At 32.0% G+C, this 15,284-nt stretch overlaps 1 protein-coding gene and 1 long non-coding RNA gene across 3 annotated transcripts; one reads left to right on the top strand and one right to left on the bottom strand.

The window, feature by feature from the left end:
- The first annotated feature begins 1,045 nt into the window (after window positions 1-1,045).
- On the top strand, window positions 1,046-7,245 carry LOC115709173 (pre-mRNA-splicing factor ATP-dependent RNA helicase DEAH10). 2 transcript variants are annotated; one of them, XM_030637216.2, is made up of 14 exons: window positions 1,046-1,211; window positions 1,607-1,700; window positions 1,769-1,815; window positions 1,931-2,011; window positions 2,149-2,365; window positions 2,700-3,114; window positions 3,455-3,658; window positions 4,011-4,171; window positions 4,760-4,945; window positions 5,413-5,644; window positions 5,970-6,169; window positions 6,267-6,401; window positions 6,548-6,757; window positions 6,849-7,245. In XM_030637216.2, the coding sequence occupies exons 2-13, from the start codon at window positions 1,621-1,623 to the stop codon at window positions 6,729-6,731; spliced, it is 2,142 nt and encodes a 713-aa protein (XP_030493076.2). In that variant the 5' UTR covers window positions 1,046-1,211; window positions 1,607-1,620; the 3' UTR covers window positions 6,732-6,757; window positions 6,849-7,245. The 2 variants fall into 2 exon arrangements, with proteins under 2 accessions (XP_030493076.2, XP_060967106.1); XM_061111123.1 differs by lacking the exon at window positions 1,046-1,211 and adding an exon at window positions 1,264-1,521.
- A 5,222-nt stretch (window positions 7,246-12,467) lies between these two features.
- LOC115712675 (uncharacterized) lies at window positions 12,468-14,486 on the bottom strand. The gene is made up of 4 exons (XR_009686667.1): window positions 14,269-14,486; window positions 13,856-13,965; window positions 13,526-13,600; window positions 12,468-12,696 (listed from the first exon to the last, which is right to left on the bottom strand). It is a non-coding gene; the product is annotated as an uncharacterized LOC115712675 (long non-coding RNA).
- Between the last annotated feature and the right edge of the window lie 798 nt (window positions 14,487-15,284).

Raw genomic sequence — 15,284 nt, 5'->3', positions numbered from 1 at the left:
CCAATATCAATGTCTTACTTTTTGAGGAATCAAATACCCAGTTGAAACCCTCCACAGTCCAAACGCCATCATACAGCACAGGCACAAATACAGATGAATCTGTCCCACAGAAAAATACAAAGAAAAACACAGCAAAAATCAGCATACAATATCGCACATACATCGCACAAGGTACTACAGAGATCGCACAACGTCGCCTAATATGTTGAAGTATGAAGTCGCACAATAATCGCACATACAAGGGACAATATCGCATAAAGTCGCACAAGAACACATACATGACAAAATCGCATAATGCTGCACAACAAGTCGCACACAAATCGCCTAACATCAGAAATCGCACATAATCGCATAACCATCGTACAAGGTCGCCAAAATTAATCTTGTCATCCCTAACCTCAGATTTCTCATGCAATCGCACAAAGAATTGTATAAAGTCGCATAAAATCGCACAAAAATGAAAAAACCCAGAAAACAACAGACTGTTCGGACCACACTCTACCTCTATTTTAAGGACACAAATGACACAAATTACAACTAACAACGTTCAGATCTATACAATATAACAAAAAACAACACTATTTACTAAGAAAAACACTTACCCATTCCTTTGTTGAGTGTGGTTGACCTTGAGGTTGAAAATGGTGAAGGTGTAGGCTGGCCGAGACGTTCAGTTGGTGGTGGTGGTGGTGGCAGCCGGCGGCAGTAGGCAGTGATAGAGAGAGAGAGAGAGAGCAAATCAGAAAGAGAGAGAAAGTGAAAGAGAGAGAGTGCGAGTAGAGAGAGAGATCAAACGAGAGGGAAAGAGAGAGAAGGGGAGGCTGTTAGATGGGGAGGGCATTTTGGGGTTCCCATGACAAAATAGGCATATTTACACAATGTGTAATTTTTTTGGTCAAAATAACACCATGTGTTATTTTGAAGCATAAAAGATCAAATTTCCTTTATTTAATCAACTTCTCCCTTTCCTAATTTTAATAATACAAGTAAACAAATGTAAGGGAATGATTACCTTACTATTGATTCCCATTACTTATTAGTAAACATGGCATTAATCCTAATCCTCTTTAACAAGTTATGAGAGTGAAAAACTAGTCTTGATTCTTTTCTGAGGGTTCTCACTTTGAAATCGAAGCCTCAACAAGACATACACGCAAGACTTTGCAATTGGAAGCTGGGTTTTACTAAAGAACTAGAACCAAAAGGCTGAGGTACCAAAAAACCAATTATATGTGACTACTCTGTTTCAGATTTTAATGATTCAATTCGGGTCATTGGATATAAGAGAGAGAACCTGACTGACTACTCTGTTTCATGTTTTTGTTTGTGTCTTCCATATGTTCGACGTTTTGCCTGACTGGCACATTTATTGTTGAATATCTCAAATCAAATCATTCTTCTTACTTTTGATATAATAAAGAGGTTGTTTAGTAAAGACAACCCTGAAACCTTAGCCATCACTTCATTCATTCCCCCCACTTCAAAAATATATGCCAGTGTTTCTAATGTATATCCCACCCTGTAAATTTCTAAATAGCTCCGTGTTTTATGAACAAAATGATAAACTGTTCACTATTTTGAGTGTTGTTCTTTCTTTTCCTTGCAGTTGAGCTTTCTCCAATGGCTCAAGGAAGTCTTAACAAGGCCACCCTCAGTGGAAGCTCTACTAATGACAATCGAAAAGTTGATAATTTTGCTAGGTAAACTTCCAAATACACACTCTTCTGTTACTCTGCTACGAACTTACTTTTCTTTTATTATAATGCAGGAGACAAAAATTGTCGCAGCATAGAAGGTCTCTTCCTATTGCTACCGGTATTTTTCCCAGAAAATTGATCTCTTTATCTTTTATTTTGCTCATTCATATTCATATTCATGTTGGTTAGTTTATTTAATTACTTTTTGTTTTATGAATTATTTTCATTGACAGTCGAGCGAAGACTCATAGATGAAGTTCGGAAGAATGATATTTTGATCATTGTTGGTGAAACTGGAAGTGGAAAAACAACCCGTATGTCATTCTTCCACTTCACACACACACTCTTACATATATGTATGTCTGCATAAGGGGGGAAGAGATGACCCAATGAGTAGTTTACTTTGTTATTACTCTTTTTAATCAAATATATGTTGTGACATGCTTTATAGAAATACCCCAGTTTCTGTTCAATGCTGGATTTTGTAAAGAAGGCAAATCTATTGGAATAACTCAACCTCGGCGTGTTGCTGCTGTAACCGTTGCAAAAAGGGTTGCTGAGGAATGTGGTGTGGAGTTGGGTCAAAGGGTTGGATACTCAATTAGATTTGAGGATGTGACTTCTAGCTCAACAAGGATCAAGTACATGACTGATGGGCTATTGCTGAGGTAGAATGTACAGATCATCATTTGTAGTTCCAAAATAGTTGAAGTCACTAATATTCAGCAATATGAAACAGAATATGCTTTATCTATAAGATAGTTGCTAAATTTATATTGTTTTTCTTTGGATTGCAATCTGTAAGCATTATTAGCAATTTAATATTTATTGACTTTCTAAATGACAGAAACTATAGAATAGAATGTAAAACTGAGTATGCAAAACTTGTAAATAGTGTGTACATGTATTTTGAGATTATCGAATCTTACTTCTAAGGCTTCCCTTGTTTGCTTTTGCCATTTTTTATTGGTAAGCTGATATTGATTCCCGTTGCATATACAGGGAAGCATTGTTGGATCCATATCTCAGTAGATATTCAGTTGTAATTGTTGATGAAGCTCATGAGAGAACTGTCCAGAGTGATGTGTTACTAGGCCTTCTAAAAAATGTTCAAATTGCACGGTCAAAATCAAATGGCCATCTAGATACTGAAACAAATAAGCCAAAGAATGGCATGGTGTTAGAGAAAGAAAATGACGTTCAATCTTCAATTTTTCTCAAGCATGACCAAGGAAAGAAATTTCCTCCACTGAAGTTGATTGTCATGTCTGCCAGTTTGGATGCACGTGTCTTCTCTGATTACTTTGGTGGTGCGAAAGCTGTTCATGTCCAAGGGCGACAGTTTCCTGTGGAGATATTTTATACATTTCATCCAGAACCAGATTATTTAGATGCAACCATAATTACTGTATTCCAGGTTTTTGTTAATATCATTCTTTGCTTTGGCATTTGAGTCATCTAAGTTCTTTTCAGTTTGACAACATATTTGGCTTTGACTTTAAGAAGCATAATTTTTTTGTGCACATGTGGGCTACGTTTTATGTAGCCCATATTATACATGGTTAATCGTTGAAATTCTTATCTTTTCATACTCCGTAACCCATATTATTTAACTATTGTTTTAGGAAGTCTAGCTCAAAAGTTGATCAAGTTTGCATTGGATATTTTAGGACCTCTAATTTGTTATCATATTTTTGCCTTGTCATGATTTTGAAATAAGGGTTATTTTCTTATTGTGCATTGCTGCATCTTGTTAGATTCATCTGGAGGAGGCCCTTGGTGATATACTTGTATTTTTGACTGGACAAGAAGAGATTGAATCCGTTGAGAGACTTATCAAAGAGCGAGTTTTACAGTTACCTGAAAACAATCAAAGACTAGTAATTGTGCCAATATTTTCATCTCTTCCATCAGAACAGCAGATGCGAGTTTTCGCATCAACTCCAGCCGGATATCGCAAGGTACTTAATACAAAGATGAACCTCACTGTGGATTGTATTCACTCTGAAACTCTGATATCCTTAAATTTATACATAGAAGAGTGACTGGAAAATCTCCATGATTTGATTTTTGCAAAATTTTATGTTGACATGTTGGTCAGTACCCTCGCACTTCATTATCATTATTGCTGCTGATTCCGTTACTGCAAAGTAGTCACATCTTAAATCTACTGCTGTTTGCTGAAATTCACTTTTGTGCAACCCAATCACACATGGCTTACTATTTTTCTAAAATAATAAATTTAGTCCTTATTTTTCCCAGTAATTGTTAGGGTTGATGTTAGATGACATTAAACCTATTCATTTGTCTTAGGTGATACTTGCTACGAATATTGCTGAGACGTCCGTAACTATTCCTGGAATTAAGTATGTTATAGACCCAGGTTTGGTAAAAGCACGATCGTATGATCCAAAGCAAGGACTGGAATCTTTGACTGTTGTACCGATTTCAAAGGCGCAGGCTCTTCAAAGGAGGTATGAATGCTGAGGGACAGTATACTTTGTGTATGCTCAATATGGTATTTAATTGTCTTACACTTAATAGGGTTTATTTGACAACAACCAAATAAAGTATAATTTAGTTTGAGATTGCTTATTACACTTATACTGATACCCTGAACCTGTTTAGAACCCAACAATCTGTCACATCTATAAAGTTCCTGCTTGTACAAGGAATTGCTTTTGTTTATCATATTGTCGAAAGCCTTTACATTTTTCATTACTATTTTTAGTTGGGAAACTAATCATACATTGTTGGAAGATTTAACCTTTATCTCTGTTTTGTTGTTTGGAGACCATTCATATGTTTGCCCTTTCGTTTTAATATTTGCTCGTGTATGTGCTGTTATTTTTTAGCTTCTTGATGTCAGCAGAAGCTGCAATCTTTTGTAATTTAACATGTGGAGTCTAGTATCTTTAAATTAGTCGTTGTTGGGAACTTTTTTTTTTTTGAGCTATATAGCTATGTAGTTAAGATCTAAATTGCTTGTTTTGCTTTGGAGGAGTTCGCTAAGCTACTTTTTCTGTGAATAATTTTGGACAAACAATGATGTATTGGTACAGTGGACGTGCTGGGCGAGAAGGGGCTGGAAAGTGTTTCCGTCTTTACCCAGAGAGTGAATTTGACAAACTTGAGAACTCAACGAAGCCAGAGATCAAGAGATGCAACCTTGCTAATGTAATTTTGCAACTCAAGGCTCTGGGTGTGGATGATATCATTGGGTTTGATTTTATTGAAAAACCTTCAAGGTGCAGTGATTTTGTTTCGTACCATTATTCTATACTTTTGTTTCATACCACTATTCAAGGTGCAGTGCTTTTTTTTTTTCCATAGAATTGTGAATGTATGTAGCTTATGAACCTGCTTTTGATATTAGTTATGGGTATATAGTTTTTAGTTTATAATTTTGGACAATAAAAATTTATTTTTATGAATCTGGCATTTTGGTTTTCTTACAAAATTCTCATTCTTATTTTTGGATGAATTTGTCTAGAGTTGATTTTTGATGCACCTCAGGCCTACGACCTATGGAGTACAATATTTAATTTTGTGGAATTTAATTTATATGTATATGTATTGATATATATTCTTTTCATATATATTGGCGTGGAGGGGCATATTTGGGTGATTGGTAAACTAATATTTGGGTAATTTATATGTCGTTGTTTTTCATCTTTTCTGAATACATAAGATCTAAATTGATATATTTAAGCAGGTCAGCTATTGTCAAATCATTGGAGCAATTGTTTTTGCTAGGTGCTTTAACAGATGAATGTAAACTCTCTGATCCAGTTGGTCGTCAAATGTCGAAGCTTCCTTTAGATCCTGTTTATTCAAAGGCCCTTATCGTAGCTAGTGAGTTCAAGTGCTTGCAAGAAATGTTGATAACTGTTGCAATGCTTTCGGTCGAATCTATGTTTTATGCTCCTCGGGACAAGTTAGATGAGGTGCGTGCATATGAGATGTTATTCATACATAATAGAACAATTCTGCCAATGAGATGTTATTCATACATAATAGAACAATTCTGCCAATGAGATGTTATTCATACATAATAGAACAATTCTGCCTATGATTCTGATAACTCAGTTTTTCTAGGCTATTTAATTAGTAAGTAATGATATATGCTTCTTTATATAAAAAGATAAAACTATTACACAAACAAGTTGTTGATTAGCAAATCTTTATCCTCTTAAGTACTTTCTTTCCTTTTAAAGTTTTTATATTAAATTATGATCTAATATTATTGTATGTATTTGTTGTATGGGATAGGCAAGAGCTGCAATGAAATTCTTTTCAAGTCCCGAGGGAGATCACCTCACTTTGATTAATGTATTTCGAGCAGCTAACGAGTTTATGGAGAAGAAGAACTTGACCTGTGGTAAAGAGAAAGCTGACAAGATCCTAAGAAAATGGTGCAAGGAAAACTTCATTAATAGTCGCTCCCTAAGACATGCCCGTGATATTCACAAGTTAGTATGCTTATTCTTTGCTTAATAATGGTTTTTACATTTATGATTTCTTAAGTGACTCCAAGGTCAAGCCATGCATCTGTGTCTTCTCTGGCAGCCAAATCCGAGAACATGTTCAACAAATGGGTCTTCGTATTGTCTCTTGTGGAGACGACACACTAAACTTCCGCAGATGTCTTGCTGCTTCATTCTTCCTCAATGCAGCTCTAAAGCAACCCGAGGGAACCTATAGGTATCAACTTAGCATTTCTTTTGAAACTTTGAAGCCTTTATTTTCCAATAAAGGCACACAAGGTCATCCACTATAGCTCTTTATTGGTCAAGGTTGTCCAAGTTCTTATATTTATTTATTTTCTTATCACATTTTCCAAATGGCAGGACTTTGGCAAGTGGTCAGATGGTGCAGATCCACCCTTCTTCTGTGTTATTCCAGAAAAAGCCAGAATGCTTAATCTACAATGAACTAATCCAAACTAACCATAAGTATATCCACAAAATAACTAGAATTGATTACTTGTGGTTAACTGAACTGGCTCCCCAATTTTATTCTATGCAGAGTTGAGCTTCTGTAACATCAACACCCAACAGGTAAAATTCTAATTGCCAACTGTGAAACTTAATCCATGGAATCTCACTTGGAATTTTGATATTGATCATGCATGTTCATATTATATTCCAGTCATTTGGCCACAATGGGATTGTGGAAAGCTTCTCAATCATGTCCAAACAGATACAAGAAACCATCACATACCATACAACACTGTTTTCTTTCAGCATCATTGCAGTGCGGTGACATTGCAGCAGGCCGAGTTTGGTATTTCCAGTTCGGTGTTGAACTCGTTTATGTCCTTGCTTCAACTGTTTTTCAAAAGTTGAGTTGACAATGCAACATTATTATTATTTATTGTTAGTGTTTAGGTGGTTTAAAGAAGGCATCCTTTCACATAAGGTGGGTTTTGTAGAAATCTGGAAAGAGTAACTTTTTTATGTTTTTACTCTTATTAATTTTAAGATTATTTGTGCCATAAATATTAAATCTTTTTTATTTCATACACTTAAATATTACATTTTTTTTTAACGAATTAAATACTTTACATTTTCGTTACTTTAGTCGGTGAAGTGCTGACTGAATTTATTAGTGCTGAATTTATTATTAGGCCACTTCAAATTAATATAATTTCATAAATAAAAAATAAAAATCATATTTTATTTTACAAAAATAGATTTTAGTAAAATAAATTAAAAATAAAAACAAAATGCAATTAGGACTGTTTCTTCATTCTTGGCTCAACAAAAAAATATTGGCAAAAATTCTCAAAGGGGTGAGGACTTGGCTAATTGAAGAGGGTCTTATTTTAAATAAGACCCTCCTTTTCAAGAGGGTCTTATTTAAAATAGAGGATTAGGTTGAAGATGAAGAATTTTGTGTATGGTGTTAGAATTATTATGGACTAATATAATTGTGAAATTTTTTTATTTTTATATTTTAAAATAATTTTTTTTGGCAAAAATTCACATAATAATTTACATAGAAATTATAGTTTACCACTAATAATGTGTATTAGTCCAATGCTATCCCTTTACTCTTCTCTCATCTTGATTTCAATTCCTAAATTCTCCATCCCCGCAACAAATTTAAAAGCCTCGATTCTCAATCTATGATTCTTCATTTGTCATCACGATTCTTATTTATTAGCAATATTCACTTCTTGATCTATGAATTTTCTTTCGTCTATTACGATCAGAAAGTCAAGTTCCGATCACAACCAGCTTCTAGGCACCTGATAAGTGTGTTAGTCTTTTTCAAACCTTGACTTACTTTCTAAATTTTTTAGTTTTGTTAACAGGATATAGTTGATTTTATTTGGTTCTTTTATTATATATTTTTTGAGATGAAGTTCATTGAACGACAATGTTGCTAATAGATGATTAATAGACCTATTTAATTGGCTGATTGTTTTTTGTATCCTTATCTTTGGCGACTCTTTTTCTTTTTTCGGTGTGGGATTGTTATTTTTAACTAGAAGAGATATGATAAATATTTTGGTATTATTATAACTTTTCACGAGATTGACTATAGACAAGAATGAATTACGGATTTGATTAAAGGTAATATTCTGTCATTAAGGTAATCAATTACTTATTAATTGTCTGAGACGTCGAGAAGCTTCTGTTTGGTTCAGTCGGCCGGTGTCGCCGATCAACGACGGCCAGTCATCTGAGAGTGGTTTCAACAGCAGTCGTCTTCAGTCGTCTATGAGGGGTTCAAGAGCAGTCATCTGAGAGTGGTTCGGTTCGGTTCAACGACGTCCTCTGTTTCAGATTTTTGTTTTTATTAATTAATTTACTATTATTCGTTTAATTCCAATTAGTGTTTTTATGGGTTAGAATGATAAGGAGTTCATTCCTTAATTAATTTTAATACTTGTGTTTATGTGTTGAAACTAATTTAGTTTTTCCCATTAGGCTTGTCTTTTGACATGGTTCTTTAGTCTTTTCCTTTTAGTTTTTCTCATTAGTCTTGTCTTTTGACATGGTTCTTTAGTCTTTTTCTTTTAGTTTTTTTTTTTGTTCCGAGTCTTGTCTTTTGGCATGAGTTGTGTAGTTCAGAATTATCATGGTGCTATGGTAGAAGCATTCAAGAAGGGAAATATTGGATGTGTTCAACCCGAAATTACTGAGATAATAGGCATTAAAGAAGCCTTGAGTTGGATTGCAACTCATTCGTGGGATAAAGTCATGTTAGAAACAGATAACTTGGTATGTGTCCAAGCGATTCACAGCGTTATTTTCATGGCTTCACAGTTTGGTCTTATTGTTTAAGATGTTCGAAATTTTCTTTTAGCTTTATCTTTTGTTGATTTGTGTTTTGTAAAACGATCTGCAATAAGTTGGCTCATTGCTTTGCAAGAGACTCTTGTTTCTCTACAGGTCGTGTGCTTCAGTTGTAGGACTATTCCTCTAAGGTGCTTTATATTGTTTTGAACGAATTTATTAATTAATAGATCTTATGAATTTTATTTTAAAAAAAAAAAAAAAACCAAAGTTTCCATTTTTATTGCTACTCATTAAAAAATATTGCTTTTTTTTAAAAAAAATAAAAATCATATCTTTACATACCACTCCTAAAAATCATATCTTATTACTTAAAATATTAAATTTTGAATTTTAAAAATCTCAACATTTCTTCTTATTTCCCCTAATTCACAATCAATTTTCAAAATTCTCAAAAAAAAAAAAAGAGAGAGAGAAATGTATAGGAGAGGTGATTTGGTTGAAGTTTGCAGCAAAGAAAGTGGGTTTGGCGGATCGCTTCAATGGTATCTCAATTGAGGAAAGATCGAATCTTGTCGATGGTGCAGATTGGGTTTCGACTCCCCCAAACCCTCCTTCCTCCCAAAAGATCACGACAACAGTGGCGAGGAGCAGACAGATGATGCAGAACCACCATTCCCTCTCACAATCGTTTAACAGGTTTTTTCTCTTCTTGTAAATTCGATTTTGACTTGGAGGATTTATTGTCTCTGATTGATTGTTTGTTAATGTAATGCAACAGACAGGTTAGAAATTCAGCAAGAGAAATAAACCAAAATAGAAGTTAGTATAATTTTGTGTAATATTAATCTTTATACAATTCCCTTGCAAAGGCGCCAAAAATTTGTTGCGAAAATTATTAATTACTACGCAAGTGCATGCAATCAAGTAGTATACTCACGCAAGTGAGGTCGAACCACAGAGAATTGGATTAATTACTACTAAACTTTACTTATAATTCTATTTGGCAAATCAAAAGTATTTATGATTTAAAAAGAATGAAAGTAATTCAGAAAACTTAAATAACACAAGTGAAAGTTGAGCAAGATGAGATAATAGGGAGGAGAATCCTGTTGTATGTTTACCTAATTGTTAATGCCTAATTGCTATCCTTTTCAGATTATAAATTAACCTAACTCTTTTCAGATCTTTAGGTTCTAAATCACATGTTCTCTAATTAATCTCTTAATTAAACTAACATGAAATCAGCATTAAGCAATAATCTACTTGTCACATAAGTCATGTGAATACTCTCGTTTCACATAGAACATCGATTATCCAATTTTAGCATTCTTAATTCTCACTTTTCAGATTTTGAATTGAGATCATAGAACATGCAGAAGGTGATCAAGCTTACACATGGAATTAAACACAAATATAGATAATTTTACAATCAAGAATGGAGGAATGACAATTATGCATTAACTAGGTAAAAACATTAAACAACAATCATCATCCCCCCTAAATGAGAAATTTAGTTTAGAAACAAATCCATAACCATTCCTATGACAATATTCAACATAAATAAATTAAAGAGGAATAGAGAAAGAAACTGTTGGTAGATGAATTCTGGATCTTCACTTTGAATTACTCTGCTCTTCCTGCCACTTTCTGTTGTGTTTTAGGTCTCCAAATCGCTTCCCCCTGACTTCCAATCGCAGTTTTCTATTTATATCTAATTTTTAGGGTTCGTCGGACAAAAATACCCCTGACCGTACGGACGCTCGCCGCGGCCACAGGGTATCCCGCCACGGCCAGATGAGCTTCTGAAAACCACGTTTCTGTTCTCGAGTTATGGCCGCGGCCATGGTGATCTCGCCGCGGCGACTGGAAATTTTCTACTTCGATCTCTTTTAGTAAAATGGGCATAACTTTCTCATACAAACTCCAAATGAGCTGATTCAAGATGCGTTGGAAAGATAAAAAAGAGATCTAAAACTTTTATGTTTTGAATTATTCCAAAATATGATCAGAACATAGTCGAATTTAGGCTTAAAATTTTAGCTTTATTTTCTTTCAAAATTTTCTCTATTTTATAGATCACTGTTTTCCGAAATTTATCCAATTTATACATCCCAAATGTAGAAACCTGAAATCAAAGAAAACAAGCGTAATTCTATTCCAAAAATAATAATAAAGAAGAAAAACAACTATAAAATGTGACCTGAAACTTAAGCTAAAAATAGCCTAACAAATCACCCTATATTATTAATAAGTTTTTTTGAATTTTTTTCAATGAAAATTATTAATAAGTTTGTTAAAACCTACTAATAATGTAATTTATATCTTGCGCCCATATTTCATACTATTTATTAATTTAATTGCTAATTACTATTTTATTATTATTAATTAAAATATTATCAATCTTTTAAAATTAATGAAATATATAATACTATGAGATAAGTAGGATTGAGAGGAAAGAGTTTACTTTAGAAGTGTGGGACGTGAATAAAAGTCAATGATTAAACCGTCGCCTATAAAGGTTTATTAAAAAATTATATTTTATTAAAAAATGTCGCTTATTTTGTTTATTACGATTTTAAACCGTCGGGAATAATAAATTTTTCCCGACGGTTTTAAATAGTTACTTAATTTTTTTAGCGACGGTCCCCGAAAAAAATTATTTTTAGGACCGTCGCGAATTCTGATATTTGTAGTAGTGAACTAAGTGTTAGATACTACAAATTATGCTAATCAAGAGAAGATGAAGACTCAAAGATACAAAAATTTCGGTGTATACTATATTGAAGAAGCAAAAGAAGATGAAATTGCTAAATCTTCATTTTAAATTATAAATTACATATAACTAATATTTTAAAAATTAGAATAACAATCTTATGTAAAATTTTAAAATAATTAACCACCTTTTTTTAAAGAAATAGAACTTAAAACTTACTCATATCTAATATAATATTTTATGAAAATAATTAATTCAATAAAACTTATAATATTTTAATTATTATATCACTTATTTTAAATAGAAAAAATAAATCTACAATTGATAAATCCATTTAGTGGAACAATAAATGGTCAAATAAATAACAACACTACCAACTTATATAATTTATTTCTCAAGAAAATACTAAATATATTGAAAGTGTTTCTAAATTGTTATCAAAGTGTTGGATACTATAAACTTAAGTTGATCAAGGGAAAATGAAAATTGAAATGTACAAGAACTTTAATTCATACTCTATTGAAGAATCAAAAGAAAAGATTGTTAAATTTTCTTCTTTGAGTATAAATTACATATAAGTAATAATTTAAAAACTATAATAAAAAACTTATGTAATTTTTTAATATGAAAAAAAAATTCCAAAAGAAAAATACAAAAAGAACAGACAACGTGCTTTGCACGTAGTTGTCGGTTAGTTTATATACTAGATAGATGTTACGTGACAAGTCACGTATACTAAGTTTTATTTTAGGTTTTAATTATGGTTATATTTTTTTTTTCAATTTTCATATGTAATTTTAAAACAAATAATGATAATGCTTTTCATCAAAATATAATTGATGGCATTGAATTTATTAATTGCAATAGACATCATCAATGGAGTTTAATCATTAATTGGATGAGAACACTGGTTTGAAGAGACAAAGCTATGAGAATGTACAACTTTAAAGTTCTTATTTTACTTAAAACATTGTTGCTCATAAGTGTGTTCTTCCCTGTAAGTCATACATAAAAATCCATCTTCATCCTTGTGATCCTAATAAAGAGGAGACATTAATAAAGCTGTAAAAAAAAGGAATGAAAATTACAAAAATATAACTTTTGAATGATGAATAGTATTTCTTAATAAGAATGGTTTCTTGTAGTTTACAGATTGTGTCCATATTGGCAAGTTCAAGCTTAAACTTACAACAATATCAATATCATATATAATATTTCTAAGGAAACCACTATAAGCCCAAATACCAAGACCAATAATAAACATTAGAATGATTTTAGTTTTCTGTATTGTTTCTTTAAGTTTTCGAGAAAATGACACAATCCTCCTCTATCCAATATCAAATCAAAGGTTCTTTATTATTTTTCAACACTGATTCTAAACATTCCATCAAACAAAAATTAGACTTTCATCAAATAGTAACAAGTGAGAAAGTGAGGAAAACAACCCTTGAAACCATGGCAGCAACAGCTCAAGCCTAGAAAAACTTACTTGTATTCATTAGTGTTTGTGTCTAACATAATCAACAGTGTGTGATCATCTTAAAGTGATATGGGATTTATCTTCACATTCAGTTGTAAGTTATCACTGACCTTCACAAACCCAACACTTCGAATTCAAAGCTAGAAAATGATAGCAGAAAAAATTGCACTTCATCTGTCTCCTTCTTAAGCGCAAATTTATTTTATAGCACTACCTGATTTGCAATGAACCCCATAAAAATTTAAAGTATTTGGGTATCTATTACATCTCACTCCTGTTAATGGGTATAGAATCGACTAAATCCATGAAAAATTAATAATGACCGATAAAAACAAAATTAAGAAAAGCATATATAAGCAAAAAAAGAAAGTAATGAGATTCTTACATTAATACTCCAAGTGCATAAATCTTATCTCGACCACTCTTCATCTCCATACCTCTTCCTCTACCACTACCACCACTAAACAAAGCATATAGTCCCAATTAAATATTTATTGCCACTATCTATCAACTAACTAAATCTAAAAATTATATATCTTTATATATGTAGATACACATATTAATTAGATTCATATATAATATGATTATACTGATTCAATCAACACAAAAAACAAAAAGATACTAATAGAATCTGACCCAATAGATGCGGAATTGAAGACAAAAATCAAACAATATTACCACAGATTAGGTCACGTCTGGAAACAAAGCTACTTACTCTACGGAGCTTCCGGTACTGGAAAAACCAACTTCATTGCTGCCATGGCTAGGTTTCTCTGCTACGACGGGTACGAGATATCTCCAAAGTCTCCGAAAGGAAATATAGATCTAATGAATGGAATCGTAATTTGAGGGGAATTAGTTTCATCACGATCGTCAAAGCATATAATGCTTCACATGAAAAGTAGTACTATTTAATCCAAGTTAATGTTTACAATATTAATCAAGATTAACTTGTGCTTGCAGATGCTCTGTTATTTTCCAAGTGCATTTACTTGAACTGGGTGAGATTTTGTAACAAAAATAATTTACAAAATCATCAATTGCGATTCAGTAAATTGTGTCTAGTAAACCTAGTTCCATTAAACGAAAAATATATATTCAACTTGCTATAAATATATGGTTACATACCTTATTTGTACTTTTGCCGCAATCTGCAGCTGCAGGTTCATTGCTCAAAATAGGCTCAGCATTGGCTACTGGATGTTGATGGGAACTCAAAGAAACATTCGTATTATTTTGGAATTTTTTTCTACCGATGTTGGTTGCATCTCATCTCAGTAAAATTGCTGATTTGAATGGAATCGTAATTTGAGGAGAATTAGTTTCATCACGATCGTAAAGTTTCATTTTTTATATATGTTTTTTTGTTGAGTTAACGAATCTAATGAATGGAATCGTAATTTGAGGGGAATTAGTTTCATCGCGACCGTAGTTTTATTTTTTTTATATATACATATTTTTTATTTTTTTGAGTTAAAAGATTGTTTATTTTTTTTGGTTTAATTATTGAGTTTATTTGTTAACAGGAGATCAAATCTAATCGTTAAATTTAACAGAATATTTTTTATTTTTATTTTTAAGTATATTCTGTTAAACCAAAAAATATCGTTAGATAGACACTTATATGTATTGATATATTTGGGTGATTGGTAAACTAAGGTGACATTTGGTAACATTTATTTAATTAGTTTTCTGTTTGTAAAAATAAAAAAATAAAAATATTTTTTCAAAAACATGTTTTATAAAACTGTTTTTACTTTCCAATTTTTTTAATTAAGAATCAAAATTTAAAAAAAAAAAATCACTTTCAATATTTTTTTAAACATTTTTTTTTAATCAATATCTTGTACTTCGATCATGACCCAAACCCAAATCCCCCGACGTAAATAAAATCAAAAAGTGAAAATGAAAATGAACTTTACAGAACACACTTTTGTTTTCTATTTTTAAAATTGAAAAATAAAAGTGGTTACAGAACGCATTTTTGTTTTTTAAAAGCAAAATTTTTAAAAACAAAAATTTTACTTTTATTTTGTGATTAAAAAATTAAAAAACAAAAATGTTACCAAACGACACCTAAGTTAATGCTGCTGTTAATTTAAATTGCAATTAAAATTAACATAGCAATCTAAATCTCTAATTCC

The sequence above is a fragment of the Cannabis sativa genome, chromosome 3 (genome assembly GCF_029168945.1).
Source record: "Cannabis sativa cultivar Pink pepper isolate KNU-18-1 chromosome 3, ASM2916894v1, whole genome shotgun sequence".
NCBI classification, from domain to species: Eukaryota; Viridiplantae; Streptophyta; class Magnoliopsida; order Rosales; family Cannabaceae; genus Cannabis; species Cannabis sativa.
Note: the sequence above shows the minus strand (reverse complement) of the source record. Positions and strands in the feature narration are given on the sequence as shown.

Coding starts and splice junctions, on each gene's coding strand:
- LOC115709173 (XM_061111123.1), top strand. CDS start 1,491: ATGCCAGTGTTTCTAATGTATATCCCACCCT. Junction 4,946..5,412: donor TTTATTGAAAAACCTTCAAG/GTGCAGTGATTT, acceptor ATATTTAAGCAG/GTCAGCTATTGTCAAATCAT. Junction 5,645..5,969: donor CTCGGGACAAGTTAGATGAG/GTGCGTGCATAT, acceptor TGTATGGGATAG/GCAAGAGCTGCAATGAAATT.